Below are 25,094 nucleotides of genomic sequence, written 5' to 3'. Positions count from 1 at the left end.
TGCCCTTTTATGAATACTTCATCAGATGGTGTGAACCAGAAGGGAGTTTCCTCTTAAATTTCTCTAGAGATATGATACAAAAAATAGAGGGAAGAAAATGAATGATGGAAATGACTGAAAAGAAGCCAAGATGTTTGGCTTACAGGAAGGACGGAATCTTGATTTAACTTTCACGAAGATTCATAGGCCCAGGCTTTATCTGGTTTGCCATGCATGTAGATCACACTGGTCATGTGATCTGTTTACCCAGAATCACAGGGGGCGTGGCAAAGGGAAGAGAATTGTTTTGGGTGGAGAAACAGGAAATGTTTTTTGGAGGTAGGTGGAGTAATAATGTCTGAGCCGGGCAGCCTTCAGTCTAGAAGGAGAGAAATATTGACTGGCTATCCCCAATACAACATCGTCCTCTGTGTTTTTTGTTTGTTTTTCTGTTTTTGAAATGAGTTTCATTTCCTGATTTATATTTTGGCGTCTAGAAGGGAGGACGTTTTGATCCTCTGACATTTTGGTTGTATTGTGTTCATTTTGAGTTGGGCAAATCTTGAAGCATATATTCAAGTGTCCTTTTAGTGCATTCTTTTGTTCCAATTTCCTCTTTTAACCTGGTCTTTTGCTCTCACTGTGGGTCTCAATTTTGTGACTATAGGCTTTAAATTAGAGATGATTAACCTGAAGAAGGAAGGCGCTATTTAAATGCAACACATTATTTTATTTGACTACATTTTTTTATTTAATTGTTTTTTTCTACAAGGTGGGGTCACCTGCTGAAAGCGAATGTCCATGTCGAAGGTAAGCGGCTCTCTGGGGTTGCAAACAGGAGGGATGGTGTACTCCAGGCTGGGAGGGGATGTGCAGGTGATCAGCTTCACTGTGTACGTGCCAGAGTAGTCACGCACCTGACAAGGGAAATTATGTTTACAGTAAGAATGAGGAGTAAAAAATATTAAACTGGACAACAAAATGTTTACTCACAGCAAAATCCGAGACAAATGTCCACTGCTGGATGGGCTGGTTGTAGGTTGGCTCATTTCTCACAAGACTGAGGTTAAAGGTCAAACCAGGGTGGTCAGGACACATGACCATAGAGGTCAGTGGTGAAGCTGATGAAAAAATACATCAATTAAAGTATTTGCAGAATTCTCAGTCGAGAAAAAATAATACTGTACCGTCAATTTGAACTAATTATGAATGTTATATAAAAAGAGATGGTCAACTGTTTAGCCATGAAGTTTAATTTAAACTATAAAGCAGCATCATTAATCACATCCAATGTATGCTGTTAACAGCGACTGTACTCTTCTATATGACGTACTGTACCTGGATGTGCAAACACAAACAGGCCTCTGAATCGAGCCTCAGTGCGGAAGTTGACTACTAGTCGTCCCTGGCCATTTATACGCATGCTGGTTGGGTACAGGGCACCTACAAGGACAGATCACAGATCACAATTTTAATGTGGCCACTTATTTGCATTCCCACATTAGGTTAGCATGACACAATTGAAGTAGTCCTCAATTTTATATCGCAGACTACTGCTCAAGTCTTACCTTGTAGTTCAGCCTCCGGTGGGCTACCGACACCATCCCGCCATAAGATGGCAGTGTCGTAAACAAAAGTGAGCCTCAGCTCTGACTGTAAATCAAAGTGCTGCCATCCTCCTGCTCCCACAGGGGAATGGAAGACATAGGACACATGGAGCGGTACTCGTAGTGTCACATAGGACTGGACCAGATTCAACACCTGCAGTGAAAACAAGATGTTGTTTCAGAGCAAATCATTTCAATCATACTTCACATAGTAATAGATCCCTGTTATCGAGGTATCGGGAGAAAAACATCAAAAAATCCTGAATAAAGTGCATGTACAATACCTCTGGAGATGATAAACAATATTTTCTGCTCCATTTTCTGCAATCCACAGATTGATCAGACATGGCAATGAATCTATTAGTGAACTTATAGCATACTTTGCTTGGAAATCATGGCTGAAATATGAAATTCAAGTAGGCTTCAGTAAATTCACTTGATGTTTTATAGGTGTAAAATTGAATGTATTCTCTAAGTGGTCATGCACTCTAACCATTACAGATGAGATACTGCAATTTATATCTTTTCAACTCAATTAATTCAAAACATTTTCACATTGGTTTTCACATTGCCGTTATAAAACCGATTGCACTGCATTTACATTTGGGGATATTGGATTGCTCCAAACTTCCCCTCTCTAAAAGAGCTGTCCTAAAATGGTCAAAGGATTCCAAGTGGTGAAAGTCCTCAGAGGGAGCGCTCTCTGGTATCTGCACTCTCCTCTGACCTGTGAGAGGTACCTGCCCGCACTGGCTCTGTGTTCATGTGGAAACGTGCCTACGCCTCCGGGCGCTGAGAGCTCACGCAGATGATTTGCAGAATGGCTTTCTGACACATTCTGCTGGGCCTTAATAGATTCCTATGGTCTTGTTAAGCTGAGCACTAAGCCCTACACGGTGACATGACACTGCCCTCGGCTTGCACAGTCGGTGCTCAGACCTCCTACCCACTTAGAGGAGCACAAACAAAGGCAGTTTCTTTTTCCATTGATCCTGTCTAAAATATCTTTAAACTGAACTGGTGACGCCTCGGTCTATGCATCTACATACCGCCGTTTGCTCTGTTTAGTAACCATAGCAACACAAGCTGTACAAGCCCTGAATGTATACCATTCTACCACTTGATGGAAAAACAACAGGGACAAGAACAAAGCTTGAATTGCTAAACGTGTTTTCGTCAGGGTTTTGAGTCAAAACCATTCATTTCTTTCATAACTTTTTACATTTTTATTATTCAACATATTGGATTATCTCTGATTAGTGCGGTCATTAATATTTACCATTTAAGGCAAAGTGTGTGCGGTATGGATTTAACCTTAAGGTAAGTATTACCAACGGCAGTCTGCTTACTTGTCAAAACCTGTTTGTTACTGCCTCGTTCTCATTTAACGTTACATCACGTGGCTACAGGCAACGACGTTCCACTTGTAGAGAGAGGCTGTTATCCCATGGGTGATGCCTTTGTTATTAAATAAACCTGAAGCAATGTAAAATGAGAAACTCTCATAATATATGTGCGAGAGCTGGAGGGATTTAATTAATAATCCTCAGTAGGGAGGGTAGTGGAGGTTTTTCACTGTGATGTCCTCGTGCACTGCCTTTCTTTATCAACACTCTACCTTAATTAACTGAAAGTCAACTAACTGGAGGTTTCCAAGGTGAATGCAAATGTTAAGGTCTGCGAGGCATGTACGCCAGGAGAACACAGGGGGCTTTTATATTTCCTCCTTCCAGCTCCACATAAACTGCCGCTACAAAGAGCACATTGCACACATAGCGATGCAGATGAACACAGATTTGTATGTGGCTGCCGGCTATCGACTTGCCACTTTGAGAAGATAAATAACCGGTCTCACCAGAAGGTGAAGAGAGCAGAGTGTTGGGTTAGTCATTACTTTAGAGGTTAACATGGGTCTCCAGACAATAATGGATGACTTTTCTACAGGCTAGTATTTACTTTAGGATCTTTAAGGGGAAACCAAGCAGGCAAGCAGAATTTCAATATGCCTGTCAATTAATCCAGGAGTTTTTTTCAATGAAAATGGACAAGACTCAATACGGGACAGAATAGACAAGTAACTGCTAAGTCCACATTCCTATCCTCAAGGCGGTCCACTGCTTTATTGAACCGACTTCTTGCTCCTCATGTCTAAGGATGACAAAAGGGGTTAGAGGTGAGCTGAAGCTCAAAGGTGGGGCTGCTTTACCTGTCCATCAGTCCCAATGTTGCCTCCACAGTCACTGAGCAGCTCAGACATGTCGTAGTAGCTGGTGAATTCCCACAAACAAGCTTCCAAATTGAGGTTTCTGTAGAATCGCAGTGTACTGGATCCCCTGAGGGAAGTGCTGTATTGGTAAGAGGACGTCTCGCCGATCACTTCTGGATTTTTAGTGGCTTCAGTAAGGAAGCCGTAGCGAGTCTTGACCTCAGCGTGGTCCAACAAATTGGAGCAGCGATGGTTGCCAACACGGGTACCGTCTGGGCTCAGCGTGAGCTCAAAGTTGGACAGGGCTCGGGTGGACACTACAGGTAACATGCCTGAGAGAGGATACACATATAGCAGTCAGAGTGGAAGCATATGCATGTAAGTAACCTGTAATTTAAAAACTGGTTGATGAGTGACATACAGAACCATGATCTTTCCAGCTCAAGAAAGGTTTCCAACCAACAACTTACCTCTGGTTGATATTTTCACAGATGAACATTATTTTAAACATGCATTCTACTGTTCTTACCATCAATGTGGGGCATGGTCACAGTTAGTTTGATGAGGTTGGGGTGTTCTGCATCTTCTGTGCCAGTGTACCGCAGCTTGGCAGTGAAGGGCTCGGCCCCAACTGTGCCTGCAACACGAGGCTGGCACATTCCTGCAACCAAGCCATACACAAACAAACATCAGACGTTTTTTTCCCCTAATGTTTTCTTATGTTATGTTTCAGTGGGAGAGCAAAATGCAGCAAGCTGAATCATTTCCATGAGAGAGACTAAACATTTCACTCACCCTCATCCATGCTGATGGACACTATGGGGCTACTGAGCTCCAGACCCTCATCCCTGTTAGAGTTCACGCCCCTTGCGGCACACTGGACCCTGGAACCAGCCTGAAAGTAGACTGAATCCAGAGTGATGAGCTTGGAGGAGGTGAAGAAGGTGTCAAAGTCTACTTCCCTCATTGGGCTTGTGACACCATCTTGGCTGGTGGGGGCGCTAACGAGCCAACGGTAACGCGTTAGGGTGTTGTTGATGTTCTCGCTTACACAGATGGAGCCTGTCTTGTCATAGTCTGGGTACTTGGGATTACAGGCCTGAAAAAGGGAAAGAAGAAATGCTTGAGTAAAATGCACCCACAAATCCCTGTAGCAGCCAAAGTAATTCCTGTATACTCCCCATGAGCCCTCAGGGTAGCTGATAATTGAGCAAAGTGTACACATTTGCTAAATACTACCTCATTAACAGTATTTACCTGTTACGACACTGACAGAGAGTCTTGCTAAATGAGGCATTAGCAGAATAAATTACTGAAAAGTATGCCACTAAGTATTCAGTTGGGACATACAGTGACACAAATGACAGGGTATCCGGCCACAGGGGGAGCGTCCCTCGTCCTGTCGATGTCATCGTAATGCAACAGAGAAACCACTCTGGGCACCGAGGGGAAGGTCACATCCGCCATGCTGTTGGTCTCCTCGATATAGATTATAGCTTTGCTCATCTGTAGATTGACAAGCAGGGGCAATTAAGGATGTTAATGTAGAAGGAAACTACACACTTGACAGTTAATCACATGTTAATTTAGCTTGATTTTCACCTTTGTCTCTGCCACCATGTTCTCATCGGGCTTTAGGTGCACAGTGAACGCCTCCCTCATTTCTCTGACACTGTCATATACAATCTCCACATCCACATAGTGCTGTGTGTCACCCTCTTTGAACACAATTTCTGCAGAGGAAGAAGAGATTTGAAAAATATTTTCATCGCAAATTTCAAATAAATTGTGATCAAAGTGCCATGCGGTGTTATTTACCCTCAGATATGGGATGGTAGTCCTCTCCAGACGTAGCAGATCCATCCTTTGTGTGAACTCGGACAACAGAGACTTTGGAGGTGTCTCCAACACGCAGCACTGGGATCTTCACCACAGACACTTGGCCACTTTCCTTTGGCTCATTCACACTAAATTTGGTCTCTCCAAACCTAATAATTGCCTCTGAGAAAGCATGAAATATAGTTTCAATCATGCTAGTAAACTGTGACTAACATTACAGAATACCACATATTAAGGCCCCTGTGTGTTCTGAATGTGTTGCCCCAGCTGTAATATCATAACAGAAACTATGGTAAATGTGGGCAAACAGCAACACACAGACTAAACAATGTGTCCCATTTTTCACAAACTAGATTCATGCCATTGGGATGATTATAATAATGTTAAAATATTCTGCACATGGCGGCATTTAAACAGAACCCATTCTAAGGAGCAACGTGTAACAACAAAACAAAGCGTTCTTACTGTCTGCATCGTCTTTTATCTTGACGAGTGTTTCATTCTGCCCTCCAATAGATGCTCCAAATGGAGATTCACTCCTGGGTCTTCCCAACACAAGTCGGAGCTCTTCTTCTTCCTCATGTTCTGTGTCATCAACTAGTACCAGTACACACGGCTTTTCAATCTCTCCTGAACAAGGGGAAACGATATTGAGCGACTCCATATGTCCTATTAATAGATTTTAAAAAAAAAGTTAACTAACACAAACCATTGAAAGAGATGTGTGCTAGGTTTTACTACGCCACCTGGTAAGAAGGTGATGATGGAACCATCTGTGTTGGGCCTCTCATTGAAGTCCATCATGACCTGGGCTGTCCCCTGTCTGCTGTAACAGCGAACTGTGGACTTGTAGCTGATATCTCCACTTCGGTAAACAGTAGCTGAGATCTGCCCTGAGTTCTCATTGCCTACATACACGGCATCACGGAACTGCACCTTGGGCACTGAAACAACACAACCAAACCAAACATTATCAGAAATACAGTAAAAACATCATACATTACTAAGTGCAACCGTTGGAATTCATTTGAATTACAACCAAGACTGTCACTTACGGTCTGAAATCGAGTCATTGATGAGGATGGTAGCCTTACTCGGCTCTCCGAGTATCCCATTCATAGGCATACGGAGCACCAGTTCAAACTTCTCTAGCCCCTCCAGCACCGGCTGACCCAGGTCATCCAGGATGGTCACACGAAATGTCTGCATGGTGACCCCCGGTGCAAAATCCAGATTCCGGCTGATCCCAACGTAATCCACACCAGCTGCTCCACAACACAATATAGGTCAGGAATGTTTCAAAGAACATAGTGCTTATGGGATATAGTGAAGATAATACAAATGGACTACAGATCTTATTATAACCAGCAGTTCTCATGTTACTTCATAATTCATTTGTGGATGTCAGGCAGCGAGCAAGATGAAAGGATATATACCCCGTGTGCTGACAAAATGACGCTTTCTATCTCGTGGTCAACAGGCATGAACAGTTGGAATTTGTTGCATGATTAAAGGAGAGCTGCAAGAAACTGGATATCTCCCCGTGGCAAACATATTATTCATTTGCTATTCTCTGAAGAGTCTGAGTATTGAAAGCTCACCCTTTGCTCGCAGGCTTTTTGCATGTACTTATGACCCAGTTATGTGCATAAGTGTGGGCTTGCTTTTCTACAATGCTGCATATGATTAGATGCTAGTAATTGTTACGGTTATAATGCAGGCAAGGGCAGAGATGTTGAGTATCTGTGCAAGGAAGACTGCCTGACATAATAGAGGTTGTAGGAAAAGACATAGCGACCTGTCTTAGCGTGTCCAAAGCATATATATATATATACATACACACTTTGGACTCTAAGACTCTAACCTCCAGGCAAGGGCCCAACAGAAAAAAGCTGTGACTTCTCTCCCTCTCACCTAAAACAATGTTTACATTCCACAGGTCATCCATCCAACATATCCAGCTTTAACATCACCATTGACTCTTGATCTCAGGAAAACATAAAGTGACAGGGCGATGACTTAAGTCTATTGTTTTCTGTGGCTTACATTTCTCTAAGCACTAACTAGCTAAAGCTGTCAGGGAAAGGCGCCTCACAGGGATACGTACCCTCAGCTGAGACAGGATCTGTCTTTCTGGAGCGCACTGTGACGGTTCCTCCTTTGGAGAGATCAGTCCCCGTCCTCCATACCTGCACCTCCACAAAGCCATCGCTCTCATCCACGTGGGAGTCTGTGTTGCCGAAGTAGAAGATGGGAGCTGGGAAGAACAACAGATGAAGGAATGAAGGAAATGAGGCAAAGCACACATAGGATGTAATCCATAATCACCTTTTAGCTGTTTCGCAACAGGATACTCAAATGCCTGTTGTAAGTGTTGAGCTGAATCTGTAATAGGCAGCATAACCTGCCTCTGATTACAGGAGAACTTGAGGGAACGTTTCCATTGAAACACCAGCAGGTAGTCAACCCTGTAATTGTCGCCCTTAAACAACACTTTCTAACTTCCTGGAATTATGTTTTGGGGGGATTTCTAAATTTGTATTCACCTGAAGGCAGAATGTCCTAGTTTTGTTGTGGATGAGGCTAGTGGCGGAGTTGACTTTGATAGTGATGGGTCTGAGAGGCAGACAGGAGGCCTGACAGGAGGTCTGGGGGATGTAGAGCTCAATGTGCCAGCCCAGGCCTGCCTGACTGCAATTAGTGTTTCTATGAGCTGAGATTCCTCTGTAGCCAAACTCACCCACTATTATTCTATTTAACCCGTTCAGTCTTTTTTCTCTCATGTCATGCTGTTTGAAATGGTTGCTAAAGGTCCTCTCACTCTTTATATGCAGTCAGCTCCTACACTGTAAGAACTGGCATTACAAAGAGACTTATTTATGGACTTAAACTGCAGGGAGTCCGTCAGAGTCGATTAGAACAAAAGAGAAATAACATGAGCAGCCACGAGCTGAAACCAATCCATGAAATGCATACATTCTTATGATTGATCAAATACATCATTGTTAGGATTACTAATGGGAACAAGCCACCACTGAGCACTAAAAAGCTTGTGCTTTGGAAAGCAACTGTGACCAAATAATGAATACATTAAGTGAATGATGGTAGCCATAGGCAGAGTTGTGGTTTCCATGACAATTGTGCACCTCCAAAACGATACTTAGCTGTTTCTCATCACACAGTATGAGGCAAAAAGGAGGGTGGGGATGTAGAACTGGGCGATAAATGCTGTGAACAAAAACATATCCATACTGTTGTAACTGCATGATGATTATAATATCTAATGAAACCAAAATACAAGCACGAAAAATAGATTAACTGCCAGTAATGCTGCGAGGCACAATTACAGATCAAGAAAAATACGTTTATTATTTAGCACTATATAATTATTCTTTAAAGTAATCTGAGTCTCAGATGATATTACATATTTTGAGGCTGTGTTCATTGCCAGTAACAAAATTAACAAGATAAGACACGTTCTAAAAGGGAAATAGTCTTTATAGGCAAGGCCTTGGGATTTGTGGTTCTCAGAGGAGCCATCTCTGTGGTTGAAATACTATTTTGTCTAAGAGCAAGCAAAGGACAGCAAACTTTTTTTGCTTTAATCTGTCCTGAGAGCACAGTCAGGACAATGAGCGCTGCATCAAGAGGCTTGCAGCTGCCAGAGTTTCTCCCCACAGAGGAACCAAACAAAGATGGTTTTGGCTGCCTGCACTGGGACCCCAACATGATGGGTAATCAGATCTACTAGGTTGGCAGCCAGGAACCTGGGTCCTGTACGAGTCCAGTAATCAGATAAGGTTTGTGAAGCAGACAAACAGTGAGCTTCAAAGAGCAACGACCCATTAGCTGAAAGGTAAACCCAGCCAGCAGCATCATTCTACGCCACACAGAACATCTAAGGTTATCTGGATGTAAGTGAAGATGATCTATATTTAAACCTGCCTATTGTGTAAAATGATGTAAGGTGTATAAACTTTCATTTGTTCAAAAAACAATGTATTTGACCTATTTAATGCAGTTATTACATACATTTTACTAGAATTGTCATTAATGGTTGCTTAACCATATGATCTCCTTCTTAGAAATAAAAATACAAAACATAAGTCAGAAATGAGAGAGTCATTGTGTCAGTAAATGTCATTGTGCAATATGCCAGAATAGCAAAGGCATACAAAGAAAATATCCTTACTGGGGCATATGTGTGATGATATCATAAAATAAGAAGCACAAAGGAGACACAGGCATCCCTAAGGGGACTGTTGCACTCCCACTCACTGCTTGATTCCATTTGAACTTTGCATGACATTCCCACAGCGCTAAGTGGCTTCTCTAATGGTGAGATTCAATTGAGGCCTAGTAAATGTTCCTCTGCCCACTGTGTGCTCTAAACAATGTCTCTCCAGCAGCAAAAGTAGACAAAAGATACTCAAAATCCTCAATACAGAATAAGCTACAACTTCAATTGTTGACGACTGTGAGAAACATTCAAATGTTGAGGGTCTTATGGCTGTTGATTAGCACCTCTCTGCTTAAGTACTTTGGACATCTGTTTATATCAGAATGAATGGGAATCCAGGTGAGCCATAATGACAGGGTTTGTGTGTTCCCCCTTGATTCAGACCCATCCAGGATATACTGCACACGCACAACACCCGCTCATAAAACAGCTCATAATCATATACCTTTAGAACCAGAGCGAAATTTACAGGCAACTGACACATGACCATAAATACACGCGTGAAGTCCTGCTGTACAAGCATTCTTATGTCTTACGGCCCCAACCATCAAAATATTTTCCCGGATGCAGAGTCTATATCAAATAGCAATTATCTCAGCAAGAAAAGACAAGCTCCTCCAAACCCATAGTAGCCAAGAGTGGAAACTGAAAGGGTGTGGACTTTTATGTGCAGATGGTCTGGTCCTCAGGTATTCTGAGGATAGCAGCTGTGCATACTGTAAAATGCCTGGAAGCCTTGTAAACTTTACAGTCTTGCAAGTTGCCAGACAATTTACCTTTTGTACAGAAAAAAAGAGAAACATAATTCATGTCCATGTTGTAAAAAGTAGCCGACTGTCAACATTAGCGATAAGCTTGGCAAAAACACATTTTACGCAGCAGCTCCATAGTATAATCTGTCTATTTGTACATGAGTTGCTTGTGTGTGTGTGTGTGTGATGTTGAGAAGAAGACAGAAACAAGTGTGTGAAAGCTGTGTGTTTAGATCTCTATTAGTAATATAAAAACCAGTTTAGCAAACAGTTTCCCGGTAATTACCAGTTGTTTTTATGTTTTTATTGACCATGTCAATTTGTACCTCGCTTGTTCATTGTTTCGTTCGAAATTGCATTCTGCTCTCATATTAATTCAGTTTGCAGTCTTGTCGGGCCTTTACTTGTTATTTGGAGTTTTGAGCTTCATCTTTTGATTGATTCTTCCTCTCTTGTTTTTTTGTTTGTTTAAAGCTTGATTTGTAAGTGTTTTTTTCACCTCTTTGTCCTCTCCACTTAAGTTGTTTCTGGCATTAGCCACTTCTACATGGGAGTGTCTACACTTCGATGTGCCCCCTCTGATAACATGACTGTATTAACCTAGTAGCGGGCCCGAAGAGTAATTACCTGCTTGGCGCCTTTTAAAATCCATTCCTCCTACTCATCGTGCATATTTCCAAACAAATTTTGAATTAATTAAATCACCACAAACCAGGTGACACATAGGACCTGAGGTTTTCAGAGCCCTTAAGGGTCTGAGGCTTCTTGGTAATCTAACACGTCTGAGAGACAACCTGAACAACTAGCAGGGATTGAAAGTGCAGCAAGCAGACAATGATCCCTCACGACCTTTGCACCCTCGTAGACTGACACATGTGTTTGTTGTAGGCGTTGACAGACCAGGAGCACAGCAGTCGGAAAAAGGAAATTGCATGGGTCTCTGTGCATACTGTGGCAAATATTGTTACTACACACTACCTTGATGCCCACAGGCTGTTAACAACCTGTTTTTTCTCTTGCATGCTCAGTATAGCAATTGCATCGTGGAAGGCGACATCACAACATGCGATGATAGAACTTTGATATCTATCAAAATGTCTAATATACCAAGGTAACAATCCTGTTAATAGATCTGATTATAATAGATTATTGCTGGAAATGATATCAATCAATAAGCAAAACTGCAGGATATTTTGTATAATTGAGATGAAGTACTTATTATTTGGCATTTGGATTAACTAAAAATGTTACATTTTCAACAGATTATTTTTGTTGTAAATGTTTCTCAACTAAAATGTACACACACTACAGCAATGCAGCAAGCAATGATTGAAGATCACCCATCTCTAATTTTTACGACACAATTAGTTTTTTAATGAGTTTCTTGTTGACCTAAATATGTAAATGATAAAGCACCCAGCGTAATTTTCTTGACTTTGGTTACACTTTGTTGATATCAGTTGCCAACAAAGTTCCTTCAGAAGCACAGCTATCAATTCCTGTCCCATGTAAGTCTGCTGGTTTTCATTTCACACAAATCTGATTTTAATTACTCGCTCTTTGCAGGTGAAGGTGTGCTCATTGGTGACATTAATGTATTGCAGTAATCTTTAACTCATTTCATTGTAAAAAAAAATCAACATTCTCAATTTAGAGTCCCATAAATTGTCAGACTAACATCACACATTTGGCAGATAATAGGAGCTCCACCTCCCACTGCACTTGTGTGGCCTCTTGCAGGTGCTTGTACCGATGCAAGTGGCCAAGACTGTGTGTTTGCATGGAGCAGGGAGGACACACATCGTTGCCCTGTGGCTTCTAATATCATCATATTGTGCTACACTGGTTTGCTGGCTAGAAAAGAAGACATTGCTGACGTGCATTTCTGCTGATATCAGAAGAGTGTGTTTTCTAAGAACTATGAGCCCGCGGCTCGGTGTCGCTGCTGAAAGCCCTCCTGGGGAGACTAGCATAGACAGGTGCTCGGCCAGGCACCAACCCCTTCCTTCCATGTACACCCAGTGCACAGCTACTGCTGCAAGAGGGATGACAAAGAAGAATGCAATGCCCCCGTTTGCCTCCCGTCCATATATACTGGAGAGGAGTTAGGAACCTGGAGTATGTACTTAAATCTAATACCAAAACCGGATAGCTGAATTTAAGAGTGGGAATTAATTTTCTGCTGCCTTTTTACCCTTCCAGACAGAAGATTAGTCTTGTTCTGCTTGCCTCAGAGCTATTTACCATTTACTTCACCATCAGTACTCAAGCCATTTCATTATCACCTCCTTCAGGGAGATATGAAGGCTTGACACCACCGTATTTTTCCCCGCTCTTCACGTTCCATTTATTCAGAGGATGCAGGCAACCTAAACACCTCCAGCACCTAAATTATACTTTGGAGGAGCATTCTGTGTGTGTGTGTGTGTGTGTGTGCGTGCGTGTGCGTGCGTGCGTGCGTGTGTGTTCAAGCAGTCAATCTGATGTCTTTTGTTGGTATAATAAGAAGCCAAATTGTCGGACAAGAGCTTCAGGCATCGTTTCTCTCAATGTCACATTGAAAGTCTTGACAACAGTAAAAATCCTAATTTGACAATAACAATAAAATCTACACAAAGAATGGTTTCAAGAACGCAGGATTCTGGCCTTACGATCATGCTGTATGGGGAACCCTTGTGAGTGCAAAGCTTTCTGACAACTGATATGCATGAGGAGATTTTGATTGTCACTCAGACACCCTGACAAAGCCAGAGCCAAGGAAAACATGATTACAGACAAGGAACGCAGGAATAAACCTGGGAACAGACTGTTGACGTTGGTTGACAGTCCAAGTCAAGTTAATCCTAAAATGCACTGAGCGTTCTTTTCTCCTGTTCCGGTGTGATAATACACTGAGCCAGAGGACACCTAATGTAGGCAAATGCATGCCAGGAAATCTCAAATATGCAGAGCGAGAACATTGGTTAGTATATTTTATAATGAATTGACTTTTCAAGCTACAAAAATGTGATTACTCAGGCAAGTCATTGTTTCCAACAGTTGCACACTGGCTGAGTCTCAATAAACCAGGGGCAATCATGAAAATAGAGTTTGCCTTCCCACACTATGAAAAAGCAGTAATGCATTAACATGAGAGATGCTATTTATCAGACTGTGCCCCAGTAAAAAGTTACTTTCTTAAACAATTAATAACCCTTTGTCTTTGTTTGTCTTAGACCACTTCCAAAGAAATCTTGGCTTATCTAATCTACTTTATTAGTCAGTCCCCTGTATTTACAAACAGCTTTGTCTCTCAACCCAAATATAAATGCAAACAACAAGATGTGAGACATGAGACATTTATAATAAGACATTAATCGATAATGTCTCCAATCAATGAGCTCTCTGGCAGTTGTAAAGACATGTCTTGTTAGAGTCAGAGTTGTCCATAAAGACAGTGACACCGTGGAAATGTAATAGTTGTAGAGGTAAATTCTGCTTGAAGAGTGTGAAGCACGCTGAGTGCTATAAAGACTGACTGGTGTACATCCTATTAAAAACCTGTGTCTCAGCAGCTGCCTTGGCAGACTGGAGTCAATACCCAGGAGCAATGGAGGTCAAAAGGCCCTGTACTCACTCTCATGTTACACCGGATGGTGCTACAGTAAGAAAACATTCCAACCACGTAACCTCCTCTTTCCTCAAATCCACTTGAAGTGTGTGGTTTGAGGTCCACGGACTAGAGGAGGAGAATGACCTGTTCCACATTCTGAAAACTGCTGCTACAGTAGCCTCAAAGACAAGACCTCCTCAGCACAGGTTCATGGACGGATGATAACATAATGCTGAGTTGAATATTGCATCATCACCCCAATTATGTAGCTTCAAATGGGTTTTGATTCGAGGAAAAAGAGATGGTTCTGCAATCATGCCGGGCTTTTCAGCTGTTGGCTGCCTGCGATCACAGAGTCTTGACTTCCGAGCAGTGCTTCTGGAGATTTGTCAGAGCGATAGGGACCTGAGGAATGGCCGTCAGGTGTCGGGGAACAAAGAGGCGTCAGGAAGATATGGGAGACTACTATCAGCCCTCCAGTCTCAGCCTGCAGATATGAGATAAAGGCTTCGCCTCCAGGAAGGAAGCTCGCACGCTCAAACGCTTTCTCCCCGAGACGTTGTCAGACAAGCACAAACACACACCACAATATTTTCAATCTGTCTGCCCACCTGCCTAACTGTTTGAATGTCTCTCTTTTGATCAATTCAGCAAAAGGTAATTCACTTTCAAAGCCTTTTTCAAAACTAATTCTCAGCTATTGTCGAAGTGCTTATCCATTACGTGCTTATCCATTACGTGTAAAAAATAAGGGATTGCACAAATACATTAACACCTCCGTCTAAATCAGATAAAAGCCCTTGTATCCAAGAAACAATTTTACTCTGACTTTTCTTGAGGCTTTAATTACAATTGAAAAACCTTTGAATGTGAAAGGAACAAGACGTGTCTCTATATGCCACAAAGGGATTCAATATGCAATGCCATTTAATGAATTAGTTTGACACTGTATTACATTCCATTTCACAGTTCTGATCAGTGAAACGTCATCTTACCGTCTTCCATATCGGGGATGATTGTGATTCGAGCAGCGGGGAACTCTGAGCCCAGACGGCCCCCCATCGGCATGCTGAGGGTGACATTGAAGCTTTCCTCGTCTTCGTACAGGGAGTCATCAATGATCACCACCCGGCAGGATTTCTCCACCTCTCCCTTGTCGAAGCGCAGGATGCTGTGATGGTCCTCAGGCCTGGAGATGTAATCAGAGTAGGACAGCACTGTGGTGGGGATGGTGCCTGTGGCTGAAACTTAATGGGCAGAAAACAGAATTACAGAAAGCAAAGTTAGTCACAATACAGCCAACTTTCTTTCACCAAAAGATTTATACATAAATATGATTTCCTTTTTTAATTGTATTAACACCGTTTACATGTATCACTGAAATACTATCTAGTCTATATGACTAGATATGACTCTTCACTTTATTTGACCCCTTACATTGCCCTACACAGTTCTTGCCTTACCTTGCTGAGTGTAGCAGATGACCATCAGCTCCAGGCTGACATCTCCACTCCTGTGCACTGGGATAAGCAGCTCCCCAATGTCCTCCTCTATGTTGTATGCGGCTGAGGGTATGAACACTGTTGACTCTGGATATGAAAAAAATCAACACACATCAGACATAGTGAGTTAACGTTATTGGAATGTAATACCTTTATGTTCAATTGTGTCTGACTTTTGGTCAGGCGGTTCACTTCAGTATGATCGGTGCTGTAGTGGTCGTTGATAAGGTTGGTGTACTATGAGGTAGATGGGTCGGTTACAGAATAGGAAGTGGGTTTACTCTCCTAAGAGGTGGGTTAAGCCTTTACACCTGCATATACCCTCCACTACACTGTGTATAATAGGTTTTCTGGCAAATTGATTGTGATAATTCAAATATCAGGTGAATTGAACTGAATAATGAAGAAGAGATGAAGAAAAGGGAAAAGCTTTCAAAACATTAAATCATGCGTGACATTATTTGCATCAATAACATTTGACACACAGCCTTACAGCTCTCATTACAGCTCTGCTTCCATCATGTTGAATCAAAAGCCACTGTCTACTGTCTGTTTATCTGCAGCAAACATTACAACCCAGAGTCGGCTTACACTGATGCACAAATAACACAGAGAGACGTGCATGAGGAACATGTTATCTGTAAGACAACGCTGATTCTGAAAAGAGTAAGGAGTACTTAAGGGAATTGGAATTACAAATATGTACCTCGCACACTTTAATCTAAAATGTTCCCACAAAAATATGCTTGAATGAAAAAGGTGTGTTAATTCTGTCTGCAAGCAGAGACAAGTTAACTATTAGTTTTTTTTCTACTCAACAGTTTACTGGCAGCTTTCCATCTTTGTCTCCGTCCTTCTCTGAGCTGCATATGACAACGAGGAAGGTAATAAGCTTGCAACATTTCAGCCATAAAATCCGAAGAGCTCAGACAGAGGCTTTGTCTCTCTCCCAGTGAGCGGTGTGGTCACCCACATTTACAAGGTGTTGGTAAGCACAACGGATCCTAACCTGACGTCCTTTCCCTCCCTGAGGACAAAGCATACAATTGCATGGGATGATGTGAGCACTCTTCCCTTCTTGTTTCCAACACTAAGCTGCTTTCAGTGTGAGATAATGTATTTTGCACAGTTTCACGGTGGCACCCTCTGGGCTATTCCATCGTTCTGCTTTCGGGTGAAAAGAAATGAAAAATACATTTTTATGAGCCTGTAGAGCTTATTTGACCTTGAGAGGCCAAAATGCATTAAATCTTTAGAAACAATAAACAGTATAATGATATGATAATATTCACGCGGCTTTTGCAAGACAATGTCTATAAAGAAACAAAAATGGAGAAATAGCTGCCAGTTTTGTTGATTGCCCTCTGGAGACTGAACTAAACATGTTAATTAGGATACATTGTTGACAGCAAATTATTCCTTTTCCAATAAAGTCCTGAGGGATGAGGAGGAGCAGTATTCATATTTATACTGTGCAGTTATCCATCTCAGTTTGATCAGTCAAGCTGTTTTCAGTAACACCGTTCATCTGTTCTTGTAGAGCTCATTTTAGACGCAAGAGAGGTCAGCGTGGTTATATCCATATTTCCTTTAGACAGTTTATCTACACTTGTGGAAAGAAAATACTGCATATAATGATGGTTTGGTTTTTACTCATTATGTAGCTATTTTTATAATCAAGCTGGGTTCAGGATGTTGTCAGTTCCTCTCAGCATGTTCCATGTGAATTAGTTCTGTATTCAACGTATCATGTGCTCTGATGCATTTCCTCTTGGACCTAACTGAAATCTCTGCTGCTAGAAAAAGATGCACCTTAGTTACTCAAACATAGATCTGTAAAATGCAATGCATTCCTTGAGATGTAGCCTAGTTGTATGACTTGTCTATCATTTTGGTTTACCTGTATTCCCTAAAAATGCTTTGCCTGCTTTCTCTTTCTTTACATTCTTTTCAAGTTCTAACCCACAGAGAAAGCTCATGTACTGTGTTATTTGTCGCTGGCCGTTCAAGTAGCCAACTAGTGTATTATGGGCATTGAGGCTGCACCCCCCCATTCAAAATATCTGAATTTATTTCTGTATGATTGTTGAACATCTATGCAAAACGATGTCACATGATTTACTGTTCGACCTTGTGACATCAAACGCCCAACAGTATTTCAGAAAGCTGGAAAATGACCTGAGTGTGTTTCATTGTCAAGTAAAAAAGTAAAGGGCCTTGCTAATATTTCTTTTGGGTTTTTAAAAAGTTATTTATATAATCTTACTAAAACTAAACATAATTAACATTGGAAACATGTATCATTACTGACCATCATCCGGGTCCAGGATCTCTACAGTGACAATCTCTGGGAATTCCAGGGCGGCCATCACTGGCTCAGACAAAACGATTTGGAAGGTCTCTGACACTTCGTACTCGCTATCTGACAGGATCCGCACCTTCCAGGTGGCTGTGGTCTGGCCTGGGTTGAACTGCACCTGTTTCTGAGATTTCCCTCGAAAATCGTTGTCATTTTGTGCAGTGCCATCCGTTGTGCCTATACCTTAGGAAGGACGTGGGAAGAAAATATAGGTTATCATAATCAGGTAGCATCTGCCAGGCATGTCAGAGAATGTATCACTTTGGTCAGGTTTTGGTACCAACAACCATTAATATTAATCGTTCATACCACTCTTTCATTAAACCCATTTCTATGTAATGTATGTGCATTCTGTGCACCGTGATATCAGTGTGACCGTGAATGCTCACAGTTCCGCAGATTGTATCTTAATACAATTAAACAACAGTTTTTCCAGGAAAATGTCAGATCCCAGTTGGTCTAAACCAACACTATCTACCCATCTTCTCTGTGCAGTTTCCCACCCCCAGTGTTTCCAATGGCCATGGTGGGAATAAAGCCAATTACTCCTCATGTCAGCCTGGTCTTAGCAGCAGTGATTGGAGGCTGACATGCAATGTCTGACCTTCAGCATGTGAGCTGTTTGACGAGGCCTACCGTCTGCACTATAGCTGTGACACTGGCAAGATTCCTGTTGAGCAGGAGCACTGAAGCTGGTGAAATGTCACACAGTCTCTGCATTGTCTTTATTATTGGCCACACAACAAGCAGCATGGGTCTGGCACTAAATAGAAAGAACCTAACCGCACACCCCAAAGCAATCCCATAGGCTTCCATAAATGCAGAAAAAAAGAAATTACTGTATAAATGAAGCACTAGTTTAAGCATGAATAACTGCAACTTTTCAATGTGCTTTTTGTTTAAAACTGAGGAAGGAACAAAGAGGAGAGACAAACTGAAATATCGCATCAGGACGACACAAGATCTTCAAAAGACCACAGATTGAGAAATGTATGAGTTTGGGCTTTTAAGAAAATTACCATTCTGTTCTTTGATGAAAATAAAAAGTGGGCTTTGATATGCAAGTGCAGACTGAAGGAAAAGGCCCCTGCACATTTGTGGTCGGATAAAATGATCAAGTTCAATGGAGCTTGCAAAATCGGTAGTCTTCAAAGAGTAGCGGGGAGAGGAGAGAGTAAGCTCTGCTCCAGACTATCTCCTACACAATGCCTGGATTGGATAGCCCTGATCACAGCAGCCACTCTGAGGGTTCACGGCAGGTGGGTTCGCTGTAGCCTCCAAACTGGTGACACCTGCACTGTGCTCATTGACCAGTGAAGCAGTAGGCTCCTCTGATCTGTGTTCACTCAGGTGGGGCTGGGCAAGAAGAGATATCCCCAGTCTTCAGGAGAAGTTACTGGCCAGGGATCAGTCACTATCTCATTGCAACACTGAAGCAGATGGATGGCTGGGATTGTCAGGCTGCTGGTGGCCTTATGGTGGTTTTATGTTTTTGCTCTCCTATCCTCAAAGCAACCGAGGTAGAGGGAAACTCTAAATGATTACTGTGAGAAAGTAAGGAATGCTCTTATTTCTTGTAATTTTGTACGTTACTGGGACAGGATATTTATACAGTTCTTAGTTGTGTACTTGCAGGGGGAATGCTGCAGGGATGTTTTTGAAGCATGTATGACAAAATAAATGTATTTCTTAAGTAACATGTTCAATATTAAAGTGTTGTGTTACTTACTGTAGATTTAAATATGATCAGCTCACAACCCAAGCCAAAAACTGCATCTGTTGCTTGAGTTAGGTCAGCAAATGTTGCTCTTGGTAAGAAAGTGGTGTGTGTGATCAAAGAAATCAATGTGAATATGTGCTCCTACTATAATTGGAAATGGACAACATGAAATATTTCACCATTCATGCATTTAGAAAGCTGTCAAATAAAATGGTCCTGACTGGAAAAAAGAAAAAATTGCAGCTTCTTGTGTGTGCTTTCCATCACCAGCATGGAGAGGTACATCATCCTCCCTCATCCATTATCATTCCCCTTCACGCTGCCTCATTCATAAGAAAACTGTACAATGAAAAGCTATGGTTTGGACTTGGTCAGAAAATTCAAGGCATGTTTTCTCTGGGCACTGAACACGAAGTGCATCCAAAATTCAAAGTAGTGCTTCATTCATTTATAATGCAACCATTAATAAAACAGTAGTGATGCTCTAGGAAACCAAAACAAAGGACAATAATGTGATTGTTTGACCAAGCTCCTTACGCAAGATACATTTTGTTGTTTAATATTAATTAATTAATTAATTTTCAGCTGTTGGCTGCCTGCGATTAATAATTAATTAATTAAGAGATCACTGTGAAGTCATCACACAGGCATTTCATTTGATTTTTCTGCCTGTATATCTCTAGAGTATATGATTATCTGCTTTACAATGTTACATTTGTATTGCACTGTGGCAGAGATGGTACAGATATACTGTGCAGTGTGAGACACTATTAAGGTTAGCAAAATGTCCATACCATATCACCTCAGAGATGCATTATTACTCTGACACCCTGCAGCATACAAAGACACTAGAGCAAATGATGAGATTCGACCTTTGACATAAGGTCACTTTAATACATTTTTAAGGACAGAATAAAGGTGCACCTAGTAAGAATTCCCGCCACTCATAAATATTTACAGCAGCTTGTTTTTTTTGGTACCGAATGAAGAATCATTGTCTGTTTAGTTCCGGACAGTAAACTTCCTTTACTAACATTTGGAATGGCGCCTTTCCATGGACACCAACTTTGGGTGACCTTTCTCATGTGCACATGTAGTTGCTGAGGCATTGTCCTGCTGTTTTGTGTCATTGGAGCATAAATACTGGTCGGAGAAGTCCGATGAAAGGCTGACCTGTGTGACCCTAAAGGATGTCTTATTGTAAGTCGCTTTGGATAAAAGCGTCAGCTAAATGACATGTAATGTCTAGGTCAGCCTTAGAGTTGTCCTGAAATATATACGTTTGCATGTAATTGTGTCTGTGTGCTCTGTTTGTTCTTCATTTTGTTTGTTTCTTTGTCTGTTTGAATCAGCAGATTCAGTCAAAGTTTGTGGTAAATACGTCCTTAGGCAAAGCAACAACTGAGTAGTTTTTGCTGTGGATACAGGAATATATACCACAATATACCACATTTATCTCTTGGTCCTTTAAAAAAACATTCTCATTTCTACATTTTATTTTGTAGTATCTATCTATCATATTAAATATATTAAATATGTTTAATTTACTAAACATTACATTCATAGTTACTTACTCATTCATTTCAAATTTCTTAGAGAAACATTCTTTCATTAAAATCAATTATTAAATTAAAGGTTTCTGCTTACTAACGAATGAAGTCTCCCCCAGGTAGCCCCGACGTTTCAGCACCACTTCCAGGAACTTGACCTCTTCATCCACCACGTAGTGTTCCTTCTCTAAAGAGATCCAAGCCCAGTTCAAACGGAACTGTTGGTTCTTCAGTTTGTTGCCACCTGAAAACAGATACAGTTGATCAAGTTTTAAAAAAAGGGAAAACACAGACAAAAAGGTCAGATCATCCTTGCCTTTTGAACTTGGATTTAAAGGCGGAGCTGCTACCATATGGCCATAAAGACTCAAAGCAGATCCACGTACACAGGCATCACACACACACAGGTACACAGAGACTGACACAAGTAGTGCAAATACATACACACACTGGGTCATCAGAATCAGAACCTTTTATTACCAAGTATGTTTTCACATACACAGCTGGAATTTACTGTGCAGGAGACCTTTAGTCAGTACAGCCTGTGGATTTCTTTTAGAGAATCTCAGTCAAAGAAAGATAAATATAGAGTGAACAGGTACCAACAGTTAGTTTAAGTGTCCCAGAACCTTTCTGCATTTGTTCAGGACTTTGTCAAATGCACTTTAATCATATTTCTGTCACCACTAAGTGTTCTGATTTTATTATAAACGGTCCACTGATCTGCAACATGATTACAATGTTCCGCCCACGTTTCTGAAACATGTCTGTCTTCTGTTGCCATGACAGTCAAAGCACGTGAATGCAGCTCCCAGTTCATCAATATAATGAACTGTGACTCAGAGATAACTGTGTTACCCTGCAGTCCGCTGCTCTCCACTTGGCCGAGGCATGTGTTCATTGTTCCTGTGTTCATTGTTCATGTGTTCATTTGTTCATGTGTTCATTGTTCTTGTGTTCATTGTTCATGTGTTCATTGTTCCTGTGTTCATTGTTCATGTGTTCATTGTTCATGTGTTCATTGTTCCTGTGTTGGTTTATCCACAGTTCTCCCGCACACCGCATCCAAAGTAGTCTGATGAAGTTTCGCTCCACTGATTGTTTGGTAGCTCGTTGGCATCAATGCTGTGTGACGCCTTTAAGACGTACTTCATGCTCGTGGTACTTCATGGTGGTGGTACTTCATGCTCGTGGTACTTCATGCTCGTGGTACTGCATGTTCGTGGTACTTCATGCTCGTGGTACTTCATGCTTGTGGTACTTCATGCTGGTGATACTTCATGCTCGTGGTACTTCATGCTCGTGGTACTTCATGGTGGTGGTACTTCATGGTGGTGGTACTTCATGCTCGTGGTACTTCATGCTCGTGGTACTTCATGCTCGTGGTACTTCATGGTGGTGGTACTTCATGGTGGTGGTACTTCATGCTCGTGGTACTTCATGCTCGTGGTACTTCATGGTGGTGGTACTTCATGCTCGTGGTACTTCATGCTCGTGGTACTTCATGCTCGTAGTACTTCATGCTCGTGGTACTCCATGCTCGTGGTACTTCATGCTCGTAGTACTTCATGCTCGTAGTACTTCATGCTCGGAGTACTCCGGTGATAAGATAACTCCAGTTTGAGTGGTTACAAATAACTTTGCTTTTATTAACTACGCCGTCTGGTAGAGATTTGAAATGAAAATGTCAATTTAAAAAGTACCTTTCTCCATGTTCTCGGTCAATGTGCGCAGCAGCGTTAAGCCCCTCCCAGTGTTAAGCCCCTCCTAATGCAAAAAATAAATGCTGTTAACGCATGATATAATTATTGTCGGCGTTAATGATTTGCTGCGTTAACGCTTTAATAACGTGTTAACGTGCCCAGCCCTAATAAATATAAGAACACAATACATTTCCAGAGCACTGACTGGCATTCTAAATAAGTATCCACTGATTCCTAGAAATCTGCATGCATGCATTCACCAGACTGCATAGTGAGAGCTGGTGCCTGCTGCTGTATTGGATCAGAACGACGAGATACAGATGACTGAGCCACTAAACACCTAGCGGTACTGAAAGTTGTGGAATAGAAGTGAAAACGCTGTGAGGCAGCAGGGACATTGTCCAGAGGGTTCCTGTTGTTTATGTTAGGCCCGACTGAAAGCGTCGACCTCACCCCACCTCTTCCGTTATGGTCCGTAAATCTGTTACATGCAGCTGACCGCTCCACTGTGTCCATTTTCTTCCTCAATGGGCACGTTGAGACCTATACACATTCACCTTGGGTGTTTTATTATGTGTGAGGGTGCATGCATTTAAAAATGTGTGTGACTGAGTGTGTGTGCATGTGTGAAATATTTCCTGCAGCTATTCAGAGCTCTTTCCTTTGGTCTGATAGTGTACATATGTCCTCACACATAGTAAAATTGTGCTTTATCAAAAATGCTTAAAGAGGAAGAATACAGAAGATAGAGACTGATGTTCCTTGAACTTGAAGATGAATTTAAACTTCAGACAGACTCGGTGATTGTCAAAAGCTTGAGCTGTATTGATACGAGAAACTGTTCTATTTTTTCTCTCTTGAAAAATTAACAAATCGTTTGAATCATTTAGTTCTATTCCACTAAATGGTGTTTTTAATTGATGAAACTTGTATAAAAACAACCAGAAGTTTCTATAGTTGGTGTTGTTTTGTTGGTCTGCTCAGCCATCAAGCCATTTTTGTCTGTTAATCCCAAATACAACAGCATGTACACTATCATACGAGACGAGCACAGAATAAATTAATGGCATTAAATCTAATCCAATAAAATCACAAACAAGCATGATCTCTGTTATGCTTTTAGGAAAGCTAGCAATAAGAACACATTATTAAATCTGAAAACTGTAATGAGTTAAATGCAACAAATGCAGAGGTTAACTTACTTTATTATATCAACTGGAAATAGAGACTTGCAAAACATGTTTGGTTTGAAAATGTCTCAAGTGTACACCTCGTACATTCTTGAGGTATACCACAGAGTAGGATTAACGCTCCCTGTGTGTTCCACATCATTCTTCTAGAGACAGGTGACTTGTGTATGACAGGACCTCCCTACTGCATTTGGATAAAAGCCAGCTGCATGGCATGCATGCCACCGGTAAACACTGCAGGTCTGATCTCTGAGTCAAGAAGGACGTAATGGTAACCGAGAAGGTCTTGGGTATTTATATAATTTCACACATTGGCATAGACTTTGAAATAGATATAACACGGCTGATACATTTGATCTCAAGCGTAATTCTAGAAAATTGAGAATATAATCATCTTCTTACAATCAAACATTCAGGTAGAGACATTTTATAGCTGTTTATCGTTGGGATTCATCCCAAGTACCTCATACATTTCAATAAAAGCATGAAATGGTCACATGTTGCATACTTTTTTACACAACACTAAAGAAAGAGCCTACACATCAAGCTAAGCATCAAAGAGGCAGCTCTCACTTTCAACATGAATCACGTAAACACCTTTTTTTTTTGCCTTCAACAGTGTTCACAAACATGAAGTGGCTCTATTCATTATTCATTTTTCATATCCGGTAAGGTCTGAGGAGGATACATCCAGCAGCGCTTTAAACTCTCAGAAATAATAATTTATGTTCACAGTGTATCCAACATACAATCGCACCATGACATGAGCAAATATTGAGTTTAGGAGACCTTTGAGTGCCAAAGCTTGAGTGTGACCTTCAGGGAGCTGGGGAGTGGAGGTGCTCGTTTCCAGAG

The 25,094-nt window shown here is 41.4% G+C and overlaps 1 protein-coding gene across 2 annotated transcripts in view; it reads right to left on the bottom strand.

The window, feature by feature from the left end:
• Positions 1-25,094, bottom strand: part of frem2b (FRAS1 related extracellular matrix 2b) — a 48,841-nt gene that overhangs the window by 4,442 nt on the left and 19,305 nt on the right. The window contains exons 3-20 of one of the 2 annotated variants that reach the window (XM_034548939.1): positions 21,444-21,590; positions 18,029-18,259; positions 15,679-15,804; positions 15,211-15,462; positions 7,739-7,888; positions 6,687-6,896; positions 6,378-6,575; positions 6,097-6,261; positions 5,611-5,793; positions 5,395-5,525; positions 5,143-5,298; positions 4,588-4,891; positions 4,322-4,453; positions 3,793-4,124; positions 1,548-1,740; positions 1,318-1,422; positions 973-1,100; positions 762-896 (exon numbers count right to left, since the gene is read on the bottom strand). In XM_034548939.1, the coding sequence (XP_034404830.1) occupies positions 762-896; positions 973-1,100; positions 1,318-1,422; positions 1,548-1,740; positions 3,793-4,124; positions 4,322-4,453; positions 4,588-4,891; positions 5,143-5,298; positions 5,395-5,525; positions 5,611-5,793; positions 6,097-6,261; positions 6,378-6,575; positions 6,687-6,896; positions 7,739-7,888; positions 15,211-15,462; positions 15,679-15,804; positions 18,029-18,259; positions 21,444-21,590 (3,278 nt within the window). Of the gene's footprint in view, positions 1-761; positions 897-972; positions 1,101-1,317; positions 1,423-1,547; positions 1,741-3,792; positions 4,125-4,321; positions 4,454-4,587; positions 4,892-5,142; positions 5,299-5,394; positions 5,526-5,610; positions 5,794-6,096; positions 6,262-6,377; positions 6,576-6,686; positions 6,897-7,738; positions 7,889-15,210; positions 15,463-15,678; positions 15,805-18,028; positions 18,260-21,443; positions 21,591-25,094 lie in introns of those variants that run through there. The other variant, XM_034548940.1, reaches the window with a different exon arrangement.

The sequence above is a fragment of the Cyclopterus lumpus genome, chromosome 13, assembly GCF_009769545.1.
Source record: "Cyclopterus lumpus isolate fCycLum1 chromosome 13, fCycLum1.pri, whole genome shotgun sequence".
NCBI lineage: Eukaryota > Metazoa > Chordata > Actinopteri > Perciformes > Cyclopteridae > Cyclopterus > Cyclopterus lumpus.
The sequence above is the reverse complement of the archived record's forward strand: the minus strand, read 5'-3'. Positions and strand labels throughout refer to the sequence as shown.